At 36.5% G+C, this 19,114-nt stretch overlaps 4 protein-coding genes across 9 annotated transcripts in view; all 4 read left to right on the forward strand.

The window, feature by feature from the left end:
* Positions 1-3,612, forward strand: part of map4k3a (mitogen-activated protein kinase kinase kinase kinase 3a) — a 57,580-nt gene extending 53,968 nt beyond the window's left edge. For all 5 annotated transcript variants that reach the window (XM_084100237.1, XM_084100235.1, XM_084100236.1 and 2 more), the window contains 7 exons: positions 321-424; positions 694-862; positions 1,263-1,331; positions 1,416-1,508; positions 1,694-1,764; positions 2,058-2,113; positions 2,266-3,612. In XM_084100237.1, coding sequence (XP_083956363.1) covers positions 321-424; positions 694-862; positions 1,263-1,331; positions 1,416-1,508; positions 1,694-1,764; positions 2,058-2,113; positions 2,266-2,353 — 650 coding nt within the window. In that variant the 3' untranslated portion in view covers positions 2,354-3,612. The remainder of the gene's footprint in view (positions 1-320; positions 425-693; positions 863-1,262; positions 1,332-1,415; positions 1,509-1,693; positions 1,765-2,057; positions 2,114-2,265) is intronic.
* A 378-nt stretch (positions 3,613-3,990) lies between these two features.
* On the forward strand, positions 3,991-8,606 carry pecr (peroxisomal trans-2-enoyl-CoA reductase). The gene is made up of 8 exons (XM_084100265.1): positions 3,991-4,130; positions 4,536-4,669; positions 5,918-6,083; positions 6,517-6,598; positions 6,743-6,839; positions 7,596-7,706; positions 7,945-8,056; positions 8,183-8,606. The coding sequence occupies exons 1-8, from the start codon at positions 4,019-4,021 to the stop codon at positions 8,266-8,268; spliced, it is 900 nt and encodes a 299-aa protein (XP_083956391.1). The 5' UTR covers positions 3,991-4,018; the 3' UTR covers positions 8,269-8,606.
* A 638-nt stretch (positions 8,607-9,244) lies between these two features.
* On the forward strand, positions 9,245-11,279 carry tmem169a (transmembrane protein 169a). 2 transcript variants are annotated; one of them, XM_084100263.1, is made up of 3 exons: positions 9,245-9,382; positions 9,559-9,874; positions 10,473-11,239. In XM_084100263.1, the coding sequence occupies exons 2-3, from the start codon at positions 9,646-9,648 to the stop codon at positions 11,105-11,107; spliced, it is 864 nt and encodes a 287-aa protein (XP_083956389.1). In that variant the 5' UTR covers positions 9,245-9,382; positions 9,559-9,645; the 3' UTR covers positions 11,108-11,239. The 2 variants fall into 2 exon arrangements, with proteins under 2 accessions (XP_083956389.1, XP_083956390.1); XM_084100264.1 differs by having other exon boundaries at positions 9,259-9,382; positions 9,644-9,874; positions 10,476-11,279.
* A 2,819-nt stretch (positions 11,280-14,098) lies between these two features.
* On the forward strand, positions 14,099-18,721 carry cflara (CASP8 and FADD-like apoptosis regulator a). The gene is made up of 10 exons (XM_084100255.1): positions 14,099-14,237; positions 15,102-15,744; positions 15,955-16,060; positions 16,231-16,366; positions 16,717-16,763; positions 16,873-16,936; positions 17,025-17,077; positions 17,205-17,283; positions 17,645-18,146; positions 18,354-18,721. The coding sequence occupies exons 2-10, from the start codon at positions 15,389-15,391 to the stop codon at positions 18,478-18,480; spliced, it is 1,470 nt and encodes a 489-aa protein (XP_083956381.1). The 5' UTR covers positions 14,099-14,237; positions 15,102-15,388; the 3' UTR covers positions 18,481-18,721.
* The last annotated feature ends 393 nt before the right edge of the window (positions 18,722-19,114 follow it).

The following is a 19,114-nucleotide window of genomic DNA, read 5'->3' on the forward strand; positions in this document are numbered from 1 at the left end:
TTCACCAATCACAACAGACTGGCCCGTCTGACCAGTCAGAGCAGAGCAAGCTCTCGGAAAGGAGGGGTTTAGAGAGATATAATCTTTATCGAACCGTTTCAGACACTGCGAGGAAAGAGGTGATGCTGCTATATTATGAGAAAATGTAACTGTTTTTTGACCTTGGATGCTTGTAAACCTATTGTAGGAGTCCTCCTAAACAAAATGAAGAACCTTTAAAATAGCATAATGGGGCACTTTAAGGAAAATATAGTGAAATAGACTTTATTTAAGGGATTCTACAGTATTTTGTTTCCATATGTTGTCTTGTTTATTCTCAGTGAGGAATCCTTATACTGGTCACAAGTACCTGTGCGGTGCCTTTCAGTCCAGTATTGTCCTTTTTGAGTGGGTGGAGTCCATGCAGAAATTCATGTTGGTCAAGGTGAGCCCAGTGTCACTGGTTCCCATCGCCAAAACAATGTTACAGGGTGATCTGCAGATCAGCATCACACTAAAATCCATGGAAAAAGGGTTGACAACTCAAAGTGGTGGAAATAAATATAATGTAGGCTTAGCTATTAGCTATTCATGTTTCCTTTAAGCTTTTAAAAATTGCTGATCTTCTACTTAAGACTTGTGGGTTAAAATTGCTTTAGTTGGCATATTCACATGCAGGCTGTTCCAAATTAAGCACTGACTCATTCCCCGCAGAGCATAGACTTCCCCCTGCCGTGTCCGCTGGAGGTGTTTGAGATGCTGGTGGTTCCAGAGCATCAGTATCCTCTCATCTGCATAGCTGTGAGCAAAGGGACAGAGCTTAACCAGGTGGTGCGGTTTGAGACCCTCAATCCCAACTCTACCACCAACTGGTTCGATTCTGGTGGGTTCTTTAAAACTTCATTGGTAAAACTACTTGGTAAATCCTACATATTGGGGACAACATAGGTCCCTACAAAGGTGGAAATGTCCGAAATCCTTGTCCTTGTGGGGACATTTGTTGATCCCCATGAGGAAAACTGCTTATAAATCATACTAAGTGTTTTTTTTTTATGTAAAAATGCAGAAAGTTTTCTCTGATAGGGTTAGTGTAAGGGGATAGAATATACAGTTTGTATTGTATAACAAATGTCTATGGAAAGTCCCCATACAACATGAAAACACAACGTGTGAGTGTGTCTGTGCGTGCGTGAGTGTGTGTGTAAATTTTAGATTTTAATTAATTTGACTCTTTTAGAATTTAAAAAATGCTTAATTCTAGAAAATTGTTAATGTTGTTTCAGATACCCCACAGAGTTGTGTGATGCATGTGACCCAGCTGGAGAGAGATACAATTTTAATCTGCTTAGATCGTAAGTACAGAACATGCCATTAATAACAGATGCATGCATATCAAAAAACAGATATAGTGATTAATTGCCTCTCTTCATCTCCAGGGAGCATTAAGATTGTGAATTTGCAAGGCCGGTTAAAGTCCAGTCGAAAACTCTCAGCCGAACTGACTTTTAACTTCCAGATTGAATCAATAGGTATGGAACTTTGGTACATTAAGGGTGTCCTGAAGTAAATATTCCTCCATTTTTACATAAGTCTTCTCTAAGCTCATTGAATTTAACAGTTATCCTTTAGGTATTTAAACACTTAAATTCTTGTTTTATTGTAGTATCTATCTATTGTAGTAAAATCTCTCTCTGCATCTATCTGTCCCTCTTAGTTTGCCTTCAAGACAGTGTGTTGGCCTTCTGGAGGCATGGCATGCAAGGACGCAGCTTCAAGTCCAATGAGGCAAGTCCATCTCAATATATGTGAGAGAAGATGTACAGACGGCCTGTCAATAATATCAAGAGAAAAAACCCTGACCTCATCGTGAAGCAGAAAAAACAAACACTGCAAAAATATTACAGTATTATTGTGTGTGTGTGTGTTTAAAATAGCTGAATGAGAAAGAAAAGAAAAAAAATTATATATATATATATCTCAATCAGGATCAGAATGTATTTCAGAGTGGTGTAAGAATGTTTTTGTTAAACTATATGACATACATATTTTGCAATCACATTATTCTGTTTATATTCCAGATTACACAGGAGATTTCTGACAACACGAGGATATTTAGACTGCTGGGTTCAGACAGGTGAGAAGAAGACATCTAATTATTATGTCATTACTTAATTAATATTGTACACTTTATTACTGGTGTGCCAATCCATGTTTTATGATGTAGGGCATATGTTCGCAGAAAGGGCATCAGGTCAAAGGTATTTGTTTTGATGTTGTTCTTTATAGGGTGGTGGTTTTGGAGAGCCGGCCAACAGACAATCCAACAGCACACAGCAATCTCTACATCCTCGCAGGCCACGAAAACAGCTACTGACCGCAATGCATCTTGGTGCAAAAACACTACATGCCGGAATGCAGTGTTACAAGAGGCTTTTATTTGAATGTGGCCCAACGACAACTAGCCACATCTCAGAAGAACCACAGATACGCTGCTGTTGGACAACTGAGCACAGAGGAAGACTTGAATGGATTCAAAGATCTCAGAGAACAGATAGGCCGTAACCGCATGATGTACTACAGTATGCACTTTCACCCTTAACTGTTTTAGAGGCCTTGCTTTGGTTTGGCTTCTAGCAGTTTTAATTTATTTTTTAACTGAAACACACACATATACACTTTTGTTTTGTTTTTTTGTTTTAAAGTAAGCAAGATTTCTTTTGTTTTAAGCCACTACTCTCACTTGACGTTAACCACACAAGTGCTTGAAAACACGTATTTAATTCATGTACATACAGACATAGTATTGTTGAGTTGTACTCTTTGCATTGGTTATGTAGATATCAGTACATTTATGTTGTACAGGTTTGTGGCAGCGTTAGCGTTGTAAAGGACTGTGAGATGTTGGGTACTACTTCAAATGACCTCTAGGGCCAGATAATTTTTGTTATATGCAGTGGTTTAAGAATCACAAAGCTGAAGTGCCACTCTTTCCGAGACTTGCCTTCTTAATGTCTTTTTTGTTTGTTTTTTATTGTAAAACCTAATCTTTTTTTTTTTATATATATATATATAAAGCCAAATTGTGTTTTTATTGAGCAACCTCTAATTCAGTGGCCCTCGTAATTGTTTTTAACTCTGTGGTATGCACTCACTTCAAATTTGCACAATGTTATTAAAATGTTAATGTGTATATGTAAGTGTATGTTTAAAACCATGCAGATAATAACATATATAGATATATACACATGTATTTTTTTGTAAATGTGTATACATGTATAATCCTAATAAGCAATAAATCATTAGGATGTTTCTACATTATTTTGAAAAGTTCTCAAGCTTACGTGGAAGACATTACTGTCTGCATCCAGATGTTTGTATGTAATTTGAGTGCTGTATACACTATTTACAAGATGATGTTGGAATTTGTGAGTTGCTGTAAACTTTCTACAACATGGACTTTCTCTTACAGAACTGCCATTCAAAGTAAACGTAATTCCACGATAAGAACAGAAAAACATATTCCGTGCGTTCTCTTGTCTGTAATTCACAAGTTAATTCGATTATGGAATACGTTTTCTTTTCGTTTTGTGTCAAATGTACATAGTGTAAAATAAAATCACATGGTTTTACATACCGAGATGTCTTTCGTGTTTTAAGTATTTTGCTTACTTTTATACATTTTGCTTAGTATTTCTTGTGAAATTTACAAAATCTAATTATTAATATTATCATAATTGCTATTATTAAAAGTTCAAAGCGCAAACGGTCGTGCTCAAGAACATAGGAAGCTGGATCAACACACACACACACACACACGGAAGAGCAAGAGGACTTTTTTTATTGAAAACATTATATAAACAGTCAAAATGTAAAACGAATAAACAAAAAGAAAGACAGGGGTATAACTAATCAGAAAAAAATACATATCAAAGGAAAAGATTAAAAGATTTACATGTTTCAATTGTTTTTAAAGCCTTCTTGTTATGGGGACTTTTATTTTGCTTCACAGTCCGTCTCGTCTCGTGACGTCAGAGAAATCATGGCTGTGTCCAGTGTGTTTAAAGCAGGTCTTTTCAATCACAAAGTTGCAATCGTGACGGGAGGCGGGACTGGGATAGGAAAATCTATTACTTCGGAGCTCTTACAGTTGGGTATGCATTTGCTGTTTTTAAAGATGGATTTGTCCTTGTATTTAGATCAGGGCTGCATACGATAAAGTATAACCAGAGAATGTAGAGGGGTCACTAACTGTGAACTTTAGTCCAGATATTGAGCAACATAGCAATCGGCCAATAACTTCCAGGTCATCAATCACCAATTTAACTATTACCAATGCAATGTATTTGATGTTTTTATAGATCATAATTTCCATTTAAGACAGGTGAATTTGGTAACATATCTTGGAATATAAAATATAGAAAATAATGTTTTTAATGTTTTTAGTATTAGAATGTTAAATTATATACTATAGGAACACCCACTGTAAAACAGTTTGCTTTTGCCTTTAGTGTCTATATATATATATACAGTCTCAAATATCTCCCAATATGTTGTAGGATGCAATGTGGTCATATCATCCAGAAAGCTTGAGCGTCTGGAGTCAGCAGCTGAAGAGCTGGCACAGAAGATCCCCCCATCCAGTCCGGCTAAAGTGACCCCTATAAAGTGCAACATCCGGAATGAAGAAGAGGTGACAGTCTCATGATCCTGTTTTTATACATTGCCTTCATGCCAGAGAAGCATGTGTAAAATGTATTTGTTTTCAGCACGTTTATTTAGGAAGGTATATAGGACAAATTCTGGTTTCTCCATCTGGCAATTCCTGTCTATAGATAACATTCTGTATCAAATCAACCAAATTTCAGAAACTTCCCCAGCTCAAATTTTTTATTTTGTTCATACTTTTTTCTGTAGAAAGACAAACATAAATAGTGATGAAAACCAAAAATTTGGAGCCAACAGGGGGCAGAAAATGACTTTAGAAAGATTGAACCAGCATGTAAAAGGATATTAAGATATATTAATTACTTTCTAAAGAAATAGTGGATTAATCGTCTAAGGCATGTAATGTTTTGGCTTTTTTCTTCATTTATGCATGTCTTTAGTTTTACCAGAAAAGAAATCAAAATGAAAAAAAAAAGAAAAATAACTGGGGACTTCTGGTTGAGTTGAGAATGAGAGCTGCACGATTCTGGATACATTGAGAATCACTTTTTTTGTTTTGTTTGTTTGTTTCAAATAGAGATTACGATTCTGAACAGACAAGTTGAATGAATTACTTTTAAAAATCGGTTTTTACTGCGTGAATCAGCGTTTTTGAATGAATCTCTTGAATAAATGATTCAATGACAAATTTAACAGTCACTTGTCACCACCTAGTGGCGAAACAATGAATTTGTTATTTGAGGCGCCAAGATACTTTCAGTTACTTTCTACATACTTTCTATTTTGATCGCTATAACTTTTATCTCAATATTCTGTGGTAATTTGAATATTTGTGAAACACAGAAATATCAATACTGTGTGGCTGAAAAATACTGCTTGTGACTGAAGCTGATGACAACTGCTGTTTCTGGCTCAGCGCAGATTTGAAGAGAAGAATGGCTGTATGGATTTGAATGGATTGTAGGCGGCGTGACTTTATGTAATAGGGGCGTGGTTTGTAGTACTGCGGGACGCATTAAAATAGACTATAAAATATTCTTTAGTTAAATAGACTTTTTTTTTTTACAGTCTATGAGTTGGACACACACACGTGATTTTGTTAAAGGTTTAATTGGGTGGCACAGGCGAATCGTTGTCGCATGAGTGTTTGATCGCGATCTTTTCACGATTAATCGTGCAGCTCTGCACGGAATGACCCTGTAGGTTTGGATTATAAAGTGGTGTGACTCTACAAAGAAAATGTATTATTTAGCCTATGTCTCATTTTTGATAGGTGAAGAACCTGATGGCCTCCACCCTGAAGCTCCATGGGAGGATCGACTTTTTAGTAAATAATGGAGGTGGACAGTTTTCCAGCCCAGTGAATATGATGAGTGCAAAAGGCTGGAATGCTGTGATTGACACCAACCTCAACGGAACGTTCTTATGCTCCAAAGAAGGTTCGGAGTGCGATGTGATGCGAAACGTGAGACATGGTTTAGCTATCAGCTTCACTCTTAAAAATAAGAGTTCCAAAAGGGGGTTTTCACAGCGATGCCATAGAAGAACCGTTTTAGGTTCCCATAAGAACCTTTCAGCGAACTGTTCTCAAAAGACCCATTTTGTGTGTGTGTGTGTGTGTGTGTGTGTGTGAAGAACATTTTAATAATCTGAAGAAACCTTTTGTGCAATAGAAAGGTTCCATGGATGTTGAAGGTTCTTTATAGAACCATACAGCAGAGGCCAATAAATAACCTTTATTTTTTAAGGGTGTATTTGTGATTGTATGTGTAAATTGTAAGCCTTATTTCTAACTAAATAATGAATTGACATGTTCACAATTCATACCACTTCAAGAGCTACTCTCAAACAACTTTTGCTCTTGATTCGTAGCATACAATGCGTGGATGAAAGATAATGGAGGTGTGATTGTGAACATCATTGCGGACATGTGGAAGGGTTTCCCTGGAATGGCGTGAGTTGGTAAAAAATATTGGTTAATAAAAATATTGTGTATAATTACTTTACATTTAATGGCTGTTTAAATATATTTATTTATGGTAATGCATTTTGTCTCCTTTCAAAGCTATGTTTAAACTGCCAGACTTGTTTATGACAGGCACACAGGAGCGGCCCGAGCTGCAGTGGACAACCTGACCAAGAGCCTGGCCATTGAGTGGGCTGACAGTGGCATCCGGGTCAACTCTGTGGCGCCGGTTAGTGCCAGTTTGGAAACAATTGGAAAGCATACTGTATTTGCATAGTGTTGTCCAAAATGAGGTTGAATTGTTTGAATGAAATTCGTGATTATTGATTTATCGTCTAATCGTGGTTATTCTATGTAATCGCAATTATTTGAGATGGATAACTACAGTTACAGTGTACAGTTTAAATTTCAATCACATTTGGCCAAAGAATATAAAAAACACTGTTCTAACCAAGATAGTTAAAGGTCTTCCTTTATAGGAAATTAAGGTTTGTGGGTTTCAGCAGACTGCATTATATTATATTATACATTTTCAAAGCATTAAAGAAAATCACATGTGCCTATTTTATTAAAATTGTATTATATTAATACAATTTAAGTTTAAAAATAAGGTATTAGGTTTACACTGTAAGTGACATGAACAAAACAAAATTATATTATTAACCGCAATTATTTGTATGGCAATTAATCATCAGCAAAAAATGCATGATTGTCACAGGCCTACCGCAAAATAAAAATGCACATTATAAGCTAATTAAATGTTGGGGGAAAATAGCTTTGTCTTGCCTGAAAACGTTTCCATTGTATTTTGGAAACCATAACCATTAGGTTATACATAGTTCCAAGTTTTTTACTAAATAACATGTTTTTATTATATATAATGCAATTCCAATTCAACTGCAATATACACTCCTAATTGATCTGTCTTTTATCACAGAGACAGTGTGTGTCCATTTGTTTTTTTGTGTGTGTTTCTCGAATGTAGGGAACTATCATATCCAAAACTGCAATGGAAAACTACAAAGAATATGGTCCTACTTTGTTTAAGATGTCAGTGCCATTTAGTCCGGCTAAAAGACTTGGTGTTCCTGAGGAGGTAACCTATAACCTATTATGATGTTGACGACATTTTGAAATAGCAGAAACTAATCAAAGATCAGAACATAATTACTGCCGCTATATACTCTACAGCTAAACCTGTGTGTGTGTGTGTGTCTATGTATATAAACGTGTTTAAGTTAGTGTTTAAATAATCTGAGATTGAAATAAATGTCTGTTCTGCTCAGATCCTTAATATTTAATATGGATAATAATATATACAATATTTCTATCAGATATCACCAGCTGTATGTTTCTTGCTGTCTCCGGCTGCCAGCTACATTACTGGAGCGACCCTGAAGGTCGATGCAGGACAGAGCCTTTACCACTCTGTGTGGGAAATCCCAGGTACCCATATTTGAGCCGGATGAGAGCATAACACATGCTGTATTTGTTTTTCGAAATCACGGACGGATGTTTACTTACCATGAGTATTCAAATGCTTTCTGTTTCTGTTTGTGTCTCTCTGATCAGACCACAGTGCCTGGCCTCCAGCCCCAGATGGAGAAAATACAGACACACTGAGAGAAATCATGAAAATGACCAAATCCAAGCTGTGAATCATAACAAAACAAGTCTAGACTGTCAAACAGCTGCTCTTTATCACAGCGTGGGTGAAGCACAAATGTTGTTTTCTTTGCTAGGAATTGCAACGCGTCTTGACTGTGGCTTTTGAGTGATGCTTACTGATTTTTAGCATTATCATTGAATAATTCAACTCAAAAGTTCTTGAGGAACTGTGCTTAATCAATGTAAATATATGTAATAGTATGATATTGTGAATATAACATTTGTAATTGTTAGATTTCTAAAAAGAACATGTATCAACTGTCACCGTGAGATTACAAATATGTAATGTATTGTTCAAGAAAATAAATGTTCTGTTGAAAACTTTTAATTGCATTAAGCATCAGTTTGCTGGGTCATTTCTGTTATAAAGTATAGCTTTTTAACAGTAAAATAAAATAAAAACGTATATATCAAACTTTCAGATTTATGCTAGACACTTAAATTTAATTAAATATCTTTTGATTATTTACACTATAGTAAGAAAATGAACAGGATGCTTTAACTGTTTTGTTGTTTCTACAGAAATACCCACCAAAAATGTCCATCTTGATGTTGACTTTTGTTCATTAAAGCGATTTTACAAAAGAGAAAAATAAAAATGACGTTTAAGATTAATGAAAAACAAATACATTACCAATGGAAGCAATGTTCCCAAGAAAACATATTTACGTTGAAATACTTTTTTTAGTAAAAAGTGGAACGATTTAAGTAAACTCTAGAATATTTCTGTTTTAAATGACCAACTTAGCAAAAATTGAGACATTGAGTTGATTTTTAAGTTTATTGTCAGGCGAAATGAATGATTAATCTGTTTTATTGGCATCTTACTCGGAACATGTTTAAAAATTTAGGCTGTGCCGGTTGCTAGGCAGAGCGCCGCATTAAGCGAGCATGCGCACTGAGCGCTGAGCGCACGCCGCTGATTGGCTAAACAATGGCATTATCGGTGTGAGGGGGGGATGCGTTGTCCTCGGTGTGGCACAGTCCGAAAAAAAATAAACCAAGATCCACAATGTTACACGTGGTGAGTCACCCTTGCGAATGATAAACTGAACATATTAATCAAGCGACCTCTGCAGGCATTTGTTTGAGAATTTATTTAAGGTAAGAACCGTGTATTATCACTTCAGTATTGTGTAAATCAGAAACGGATAGGAACAGCGCGTGGGGTGTGACTTGATATAAACAGCAACGTATCCTAAAATGCGATGTAATGCAATGCAAAGCAACCAGAAAGTAACATAATATAACAGCAGGCTGTTTTTCCCCTCTAATGCTAGAAGAGAGCATCTTTAAAGGGTGATTGACACACAAAGCAGGTGTGTCCAGCTGCACACTGACATCATATAGGAATTTTGTCCATAGTCATGGCATCTGCTGACATCACTGGTTTGGAGATGGAGGGAGAGATTGGGACAGAGGAGACCCCAGTGAACACACTTCAGAGATCAGCAGAGGAGGAGGGAACCACCACTCGGAGGAAGAGGAAGAAGAAAAAGAAAGAGATCATCTACCGCTCTGACCTGGAGGATGAAGATGCTGGGGAGGGGACCTCTGCGAATGTGGATGGAGCCTTTAGTCCTCCACTTGACGAAGGTGAAGGTGAACCTTATTTAGTTGTAAAAAAGATTTGGATCTGCCATCCATCCATCCATCCAAAAATCATAGTAAAGACATTTGTAATGTTACAAAATATTTCTTGAGCACCGAATCCGCTTTTTAGAATGATTTCTGAAGAATCACGTGACACTGAAGACTGGAGTAATGATGCTGAAAATTCAGCTTTGCCATCAAAGAAATAAATTACTATTATAATTTGTAATATTTCATATTATTACTGTTTTATTGTATTTTTGATCAAATAGCATGTATTCAGCTTTAATGAGCATTAAAGACTTCTTTCAAACAATGTAAAAAAAACTTTTGAACAGTATATATTTGCAGTTTTCTTGCAATTTTAAGTACATTTTGTTTACAAAATATAAATGTAATATATTATTAGTTATGAAATAAATGCTTGATTTTTGAGTGTAATTTAGTCAAGGCACAGTTTTCGTGTCTGCTTGCATGGACTGTATCCCACATCTCAGTGCTTTTCTTGTAATGCATTTCCTCTGTCCCACACGATTGACAGATTTATTTATAATAATGTGTTGTTAATGCAATATTCTCAATATTTACCTTTCATTCACAGAAGAAGAGGATATCCCTCCTGACAGCCGTTTCGTGACCCTGACTGGCACCATCACACGAGGAAAGCGAAAAGGCCAAATGGTGGACATCTATATGACCCTCACTGACAAAGAGCTGAGAGACATGGCGCGCTCCAAAGAGCGTCTAGATGCAGAATGTGACGGGCTCGCGGAAGCCAAGCAAAAACCCTGTGCGCTGGGGGTCAGCCAGGGCCCTCATGTTCTTCTCTGGAGCCTTTCCTGCTCCCCGTTCATCTTCCTTCTCTCTTTCATCACGTCGTTTTACTACGGAACGCTCACCTGGTACAACGTCTTCCTGGTTTACAATGAGGAACGCAGCTTTCTGCACAAGATCACGGTGTGTCCCTTGCTCATTCTGTTATATCCGGTTCTGATCATGGCGTTGTCTCTTTGTATGGGGGTGTACGCCGCCGTGACCCAGCTCTCCTGGGTGTTTGGGGAATGGTGGCTGGCGGTGAGGGACCTGGAGAAGGGCTTCTGTGGGTGGATGTGTGGGAAGTTGGGGTTGGAGGACTGCGCCCCGTACAATGTGGTTGAGCTTCTGGACTCTGACACTCTCTCCGGGACCCTCCAGGGGAAGAGGATGGATGATGTTGAACACACTTCTACTTTGTGAGCGCAAAAACATGGAATAACGTTCTGGGTTTAATATAAGTTAAACTCTGTCAACAGCATCTGTAGCATGCTGTCGATTATTTTTAATTTTTTACTTATTTTGCTCAGGAAAAGCAAACTTAAGAACAAATCAAAATAATTTCCAATAGCTTTTAACTTGTTTTCAATCCTGAGCCTTTCATTAAAATGAAAATTCTGTCATTTTCTCACCCTCATGTTGTTGAAACTTTCTTTTGTTCTGTAAGAAGATATTTTGAAGAATGAATATTTTGAAAGAACCTAACCATTTTGTTCCTATTGACTTCCATATGGACAGAAAACATTGAAACATTTCTCAAAAAAATCTTCTTTTATGTTCCACAGGAGAAAGAAAGTCACAGTTTTGGAACCACATGAGGATGAGTAAATGATGACAGAATTTTCATTTCTGGGATGAGCTTTAAGGCAAGTCTTAATTTTGCACAGTTTTATTAATTAGTACATGTTGTTAGGAAATCATCTATGATTTAGTCTTATCAAGCATCACAAAATCAATGAAATACAGGGCCAAGTTACTCTAAGATTTCAGCACATTATCTTTCCATATCAAATGTAAAAAAAAGGAATAATGGATTTTGAGGTTTAATGCTATACATTTGAATTTGAAATTGTGATGCAGTTCATAATGATATCAAAAAGCAAATTTTTTAATCATTGGTTTCAGAACATAAATCAAACTATTTTTAATTCATTAAATGAGCACTATGGAAGTTTTCTCATTTAAGTTTACATAGTACGGTGCATAAAAAAATAAATTATCAAAACTGCATAAATGTGCCCAAAACGGTCACTAATGGTAAGCCTGTGAAAATGATTTATATTCAGAGCTCTCAAGTTTGATTTGGCTGAAGATTCCAGGCTTCCGGATTATATCCTTGCATGTTTACAAATAATTTTTTTTTTTTTTTTTTGGCAGATATGCTTATACATTCTTATACTGTACATATTTTCCATAGACTACAGATATATGCCTTGTTAGGACAATCTTACTGTCAGTGATCTTAATCAGTCAGAGCTGCTCTGATATGGTTATCAAAAGGCAACTTTAGCTATAGTCTACATCAAACCATCAGATTCATCTGAGCAGAAGAGTGGAGCAGAACTGATGGAAAATTAATCAAATTGCAAGTTACTTGCAGAGGAACATTGTTTTTGTTTTCAACCACAGATGTCAATAGAGAGCCATGGTGTTCCTTTAATGAGTTTTTAATGTACAGCAGTTACCATAATGAATCTGAGACTGAAACATTCTAGAAATGAGGCCCTCTCCTAGCCTTCGTCAGGACAGTATATTCTGTTATCTTGAGTAAAGAGAAGTGTTCGAAGTATTTACCTTTGTCATGTCATGCATTACTCACATTGCACAGCTGATGAGCAGCAAATTTTTCTTCTCTGACGATGTTCTCATGCTATCTGACCGATACTTGCACTTGAACCAGACACTAAACAACATTTTACACTCTAAGCAGACAAATGCTTTTACACTTTGAATACTTTTATTATTATTATAATTTTTTTATATTCTGTTTGTATGTCCCAAATCACTAAACTGTTGTGTTAGTGTTTGAAACAGTGTAGTGCTTTGTGTTTTTACAGGTGTAACAGCAATGGTGCTATAATAGTGTTCACCAAGAATATCAGCCATTAAAAACCACTAATTGGTTTACACACATTAAGGATAATGGTTCTATTGTCCCAGAAGATCATATTACAATTTGTACTGGAAGTTCACAGATTATTGGGCACACCTACTTCAGATGGGGTGAATTATAGTACTCATATCTGCTTCATCTACAGTCATCATTTACAACTTTATCTGTTGTTTATGGAGGCATGTATTGTAAAATAATGAAATGCAGGGTTCCCACGGTCATGGAAAACCTGGAAATATCAGGGAATGTTAAAATTATTCGAAAATCCATGAGAATTAATAAAAAGCTATGAAGATTTTGTTTACTAGAAAATGCTCTTGTCTGATTTGTGAGTGAATTATTATTTTGAGTCACAAATATGAAAAATTATACATATACTGCATAACTCTTATCCCGTAAAAAAGTGTGGGAACCCTGTAAATTACAAAATATCTTACCAGAGATCTATGCATCTGATCTGCATAATTTGAAGTCTGTATATTAAAAGAAATGAATAAAATGTAAAGACAATATTGTTTTAAGACTGTAATATATTAAATCCGATTGCTTTAAAATATGCAAGTATTGGATGCTCTCAAATTATACTGTTTTAATTATGCAAATAAGCAGGTTTGATGTAAACCACCTTTTTAAATGAGAAACTGTAATCATCAATAGGTTAAATCTGTTGCATAAGCTCTTTTTGTTTATCTTTGGGAACTTTTCCAACTGCTATGCTGTAGGCTACAATAGACACTCATCATGTCGCTGATAATACAAGACTTTGACCTGTTTTTTGCAGTTAGGCCAGCCTTAAACTGTTCTACAAAGAACACTTGAATGACATTATAAAATGTTGTCTTCTGGCACAAAGTAGCCTGTTTTTCTGTAAACATGGTTTCAAAGCACAAACTTGTTTTTTTTTTTTTATATATATATACCATGTCCTTGATAAATGTTTTGTTTTCACACTTATGCACTGGGTGTGTACCACTGTTATTTCATTTTCAACACTTTATAATAAAGAATTTTATCTCCTTGTTTCAATTGTATAGTTTAGTTTCCTTTCAGACTTAGTCAAAGTTTTTGCAGATCTCACACGCTGTTAAAGGTCACACGCCTCAGACAGTGCTATATAATTGCCAAACCTTTAAAAAAAAAATGTTTTATCATTGTTGACTGTCAGCAAGCATCCCCTCCCTTATGACCAGCCCGGATCTAATTAAACCAGTCTGTTACAGACTTAACACTAATGAAGTGTAACGAGAGAGAAATGAGTAAATAGCCTCATGTGAATGAGTAAGAAATTGTGAATGAATGTTCTAAGCGAACCTAAATAGAGTTCCTGTTCGAGGAGGGAGAGGGAGTGGCTTGTTGGTATTCCTGTAAAGGCTACTTTCGCTTTTCGCTTTTTATCTTTTTATCTTTACGGAGAGAAGATGAAGGCACACGGCGTCAACGGTAATATATCGTCAAACGATATGTCTTTCTGTTCGTTGTAATGGGATGTTTTTTTAATAGCCTAATACTTTATAATTTTAACCTTGTTTATTCATAGTTCCATAAAAAACGTAGTTGCACACGTACCAGTTAAATGCGAATTGAGCTGGTTGTTCTAAGAATCCGAATAGCCTACGTATTTTGTTCGACGCATGACGTAGTGAACAACATGGGTAAATAACGCGAGTTTATCGCTACATAGTGGCGTAGTTTATACTTTTCGAATGTAGCTCTATCTTATTCTTAAAGGTGGTTCTAGATGTTCCCATTTAAACATTAGCTCCTCCCTAAACATTGTAAAGGGACACGTAAGCGTGCGCTTTATCTCAAAACGTCATTGTTCATATATTAAACCATTCTTTTTATTCGGGTCGAAGTCGGTTGAATCTTTTTAGTGATGACGTAAGATCTGTTTAGAAACTGTTTTTTTTTTTTTTGCGTGTAAAACGAACAGTTCCAAAGAACCGAACTGCAGAAGAATTCTTACGCCATATGGTAACGATGACAGGAATGTTAGCGTGGGTGAGTGAGAGGTAATGCGAGACGCTGTGTGAAGTTTGGGAACGTAACCAAGCAACTCTTCACAGGAATCCCCTTCAACATTGCTGCACTTTCGCTTTTGCCGAAAATGCGGGGTAAAACCCCAAGTGGTCAATGCAAACCCTCATGCAATATACCACTGTTTATTTATGTAGATTTGCAAATGCAATTTATTTATTGGGGATATGCAGGTACTTTCTATTCTATATAAGGCATCATTTTGAACTAACAACACCTCTCTTTGTTCCACCTTTCTTCTCTTCCTTTTTCTTTCATTGTCTCCAGGAGATAAGCCTCTCTGCAGGCATCACCACCAAAGCTTTTGGCCTTCAAAACTGTAAGTGCTTTGACACTTGCAAGTGTAAATCCGAAGTGGCTGTTGATTTCTACAAGAATGTGATGAATGAGGCTGCGGTGGATTTTCTTCTTCTGTCAAGATAAATGCAATTTTCATTCTATCCTTTCTTCAAAAAAACAAAAACAAAAAATGCAAATATCTTTTTCCTTTTTTTCTACTGTTTTTCCGGACTTGACAAATAGATGTTTAAAAGTGCCTATTCCCAGCGTTTAAAATGACCCAAGCTATAACCTACAACATCTATACAGGCTCATACAGTAAAATGGCGGATGGATTTTCTATCATGGTAAACAATGTGACCGCAGATCTTGACAACGAGGAGCGTAGGATCCTCCTGTACCTTTGTACGGATTTGTTCACCAACAGCTGTGTGGAAGATCTGAGAGGAGCTTTGCTGGCCTTTGCCAAACAGAGACAGAACCAAGCGAGTCAATCTCATGCAGGTAATGCCCTGCTGATGGAGCTCATGTTCCGAATGAAGCGCTTTGATGTCCTAAAGAAAGTTTTCGGCACCAACAGACAACAGGTGGAAAGAATTCTGCAGGAGGGAAGGGCCCTCTCAGATTACAGGTAATTCATCACATTAATTCTTTGAAGTCTGAGGAAAAACAACCCATGTGGTTAAAATAATATGTATGGTAATGAAAAGTTTTATTTTAGAGCCTGACATTTATGTTTTTAGGGTTATTAGAGCAGTCTCTTGGGAAAAACCCAAGCAGAAATACCCATGATATGGGTATGTTATTTTCACCCACCTGAATGCTGATCTTATGTCTGCAGGGTTCTAATGGCAGATGTGAATGAAAACCTGGACAAGGAGGAGTTAAAATCTCTTATCTTTCTCCTGAACAGTATCCTACCCAAAGAAAGAATGGCTAAAGCTACCGTAAGACTGGAGAAATTACATGTTTAACCTTCAGAATGTTTGTACTAAATAATAATTATACTAAACTGAACATAAATATGCATATGACTAGAAAAATCTACCACTTTTCTGGGATTTATGTTATGTGCATGTTATGTCATGTTTGTGTCATTGCATTTGATCTCTAATAGAGCTTTCTAGACGTGGTGGTGGAGTTGGAGAAGTTGGATGAAGTATCTTGTGATAAGCTAGATCTGCTTGAACAGTGTTTGAGGAACATTAAAAGATTGGATCTTGTCAAAAGGATTCAGGCCTACCAGAATAGAGGTCAGTCATTTGTGAGGTCACTTTTCTTTTGTTTGTTTGGTCAGCTGCTTGTCAGCAGAGAATAATGCACTGCACATGACATGTTATACAACATCTGGTTATAGCTTTTGATTTGATTATGCAAACTTAACTTGATATTGAAACATGCATTTAAAAAAACACCATGTCGCCCTTAAGAACCTAGAACATTGTACATTATACCCACATGATAATGCTTCATTTTACCTGCAAACGTTTTTTTGTTTGTTTGTTTGTTTCGTGGCTCTGGTTACCAAACTTGAGCGGCAAGTACATTGAGAAATTTAATGATACATAATTAACTATACAAAGTTCATTTTTAATTTATTCAGGTCAGAATGTACCATGTGCAGTCCCTAAAGTTCAGAATTCCTTTAAGGTAAGACAATTTAAAAAAAAAAATTATAATTCTTTTATCTTCCCAATAGATACAGTATGTTAAATGATGATAATTTTACTTACTGTATCTCTATATTTCTTAATTTCAGTTCACACCTGGGAAGTGTCAGTCTCCCGTTAAACAAGTGAGACGATCACAGTGCTGTTCTCAAGGTGAGATTTTATTTTTCAGTCTTCGTTTTTAGTTTTAATTAAGATCCGATGGATAACATGACAGACTTGCCTTTGGTCTTTTTTCTAGAGTTAAAAAATCTGAAGCTTTCGGTGCCAGAAACGGGGACACAACAACAACCGGTAATAAATCGGCTTCTCGCTAATTAATAAATAGTCATCGTTGCAAAGCCTAGCAATTTTTCTGATTTGTTATTTTATTCATGAATAGGTTGTAAGCTATTCCTCCCACTGTCTATATGTCTGCTAGGCTTGTGTGAAGGAGTATCAAATAAATCCTGAGCAGAGAGGCCTTTGTGTGATTATTGACTGTGTTGGCTTTGATGGACGTAAGTGTGTGTGTGATCCAGGTTTTGACCCTTTACCATTTTTGAATGTTATAATCATTATACTGTCATTTAGTACTTCTGAAAACATCATCTGTTTTTGACTCATTGGTTTGTTAGGGAAACTTGCTTGCAGAAAAAACCCACGAAATGACATAATGTTTCCGCACAGGGGAAGGCAGATTTTGTAAAAAACAAAAAAAAATCCCTTCTAAAATGTTCTAAAGAAATTGCAGTTTTCATCGGGCTTTTGTTTTCCCTTTAAATACAAATTAGGAAATGTGAAAAAAGAACAGACTTTGTAGATCGGTATAATGCGTAAAACACCTGCATCTAAACGTCTACGCTGTTTGTGTCCTTTCAGAGATGTTGAATCAGACATTTGAGCGTCTGGGTTTCAGGGTCATTTTGCAATCTCTCCTGGGTTTGAGAGAAACCCTGAAGGTCTTGGAAGACCTGACTCGCAACAGGAGCCTTCAGGAGGTCAACCGCTTCGTCTGCTGCCTGATTAGCAGGGGAACGGACACTAATCTGTTGGCTACTGACACGAATGTTCCTGGCATCAGGCTGAAGGATCTCAGGCAGCTTTTCAGCCCAAACCAGTGTCCCTCACTGGCTGGGAAACCCAAACTGTTCTTCACCCAGATCTACAGGACCACAGAAACTCTTCCAAGCCTTTCAATGTATGATGACTACCTTGAGACGGATGGACCAAAATGCCGGTATTCGGACAAGAGGACTGTCCCAGTGTCAGCGGATGTCCTTTGGAGTGTGTGCACAGCAGAGGCAAAACTGCTGGAAGATTCCGGCCACCAGTCGGTTTACCTTCATGCATTACACACTGCCTTATTGATGGGGCATGAGAGGTACTTTATGAACCTTTTACCTGCTGTCTCAAAGAGCCACTGTTCAGTCCATTATTGCTTGTGACCAGACATTTAACACTGCAATAACCATAAAAAAAAGTTGTACATGCTAAATCATTTTCAGTTTTGCTTTTGTAGTTTCACTCTAAAGAACAATTCGATAATTCAAGTCCCCTTATTCTGTTTTTTTTTTTCTTAAATTTGCAGAAAGAGCCCTTTACTGGACATCATGACGGAAGTGAACAGAAACGTGTTTAGTCACAATCAGCAGAATCCTGAGAAGACGTATCAACTTCAACTCTCTCATACACTACGGGAAACTCTTTATTTGTAACGCGTAATGTGTGCAACAGAACACAAACTGCTCTTTGTTCTTTCTGTCCCTTTCTCGCACATACACTCTTCTTGTTTTAGAATAGAATTGTTAGTGCACTGTCAATACAAGTACACATAACTGCATACTGATATGATAATCGATTGTTCTCATTATTCTATATTTTTATTAATTTATTAATATTTGTATTTATTTGTGAGCCTTTATCCCTGTTGCAGCTATTACAGTGATCTGTGTTGTAGTCACAGTGCTAGTGTCTCATTATTTAACCTAAGAAGAATACCTTTCAGTCATTAGTCAAGCTAAATTAAGTTATTTCTATAGCACTTCTCAAATGACTTATTTTGTCAGAGCAGCTTTAAAGAAAATCATGTTTAGATGATCCAAAGGAGCAAAGCAAACTCTATGAGATGTTTTGGTGAAGAGGGAGAAAATCGAAATATATAGTCATATATCATATGTTGTAGTAATAGTCATGTGTTCATTGAATACATCTTTAATACGCACTACGTGAGGAGATGTATAGAGTATTTTACATTGCGTCCTCTTAATGTCCTTCTTTTTCACAGTTGTGTAAACATGTTTGTATAATGATACACACGCAGTTAGGCTATATCCTTATTTTCTCCTAATT

Source organism: Abramis brama, assembly GCF_963993115.1.
Source record: "Abramis brama genome assembly, chromosome: 23".
Lineage (NCBI taxonomy): Eukaryota > Metazoa > Chordata > Actinopteri > Cypriniformes > Leuciscidae > Abramis > Abramis brama.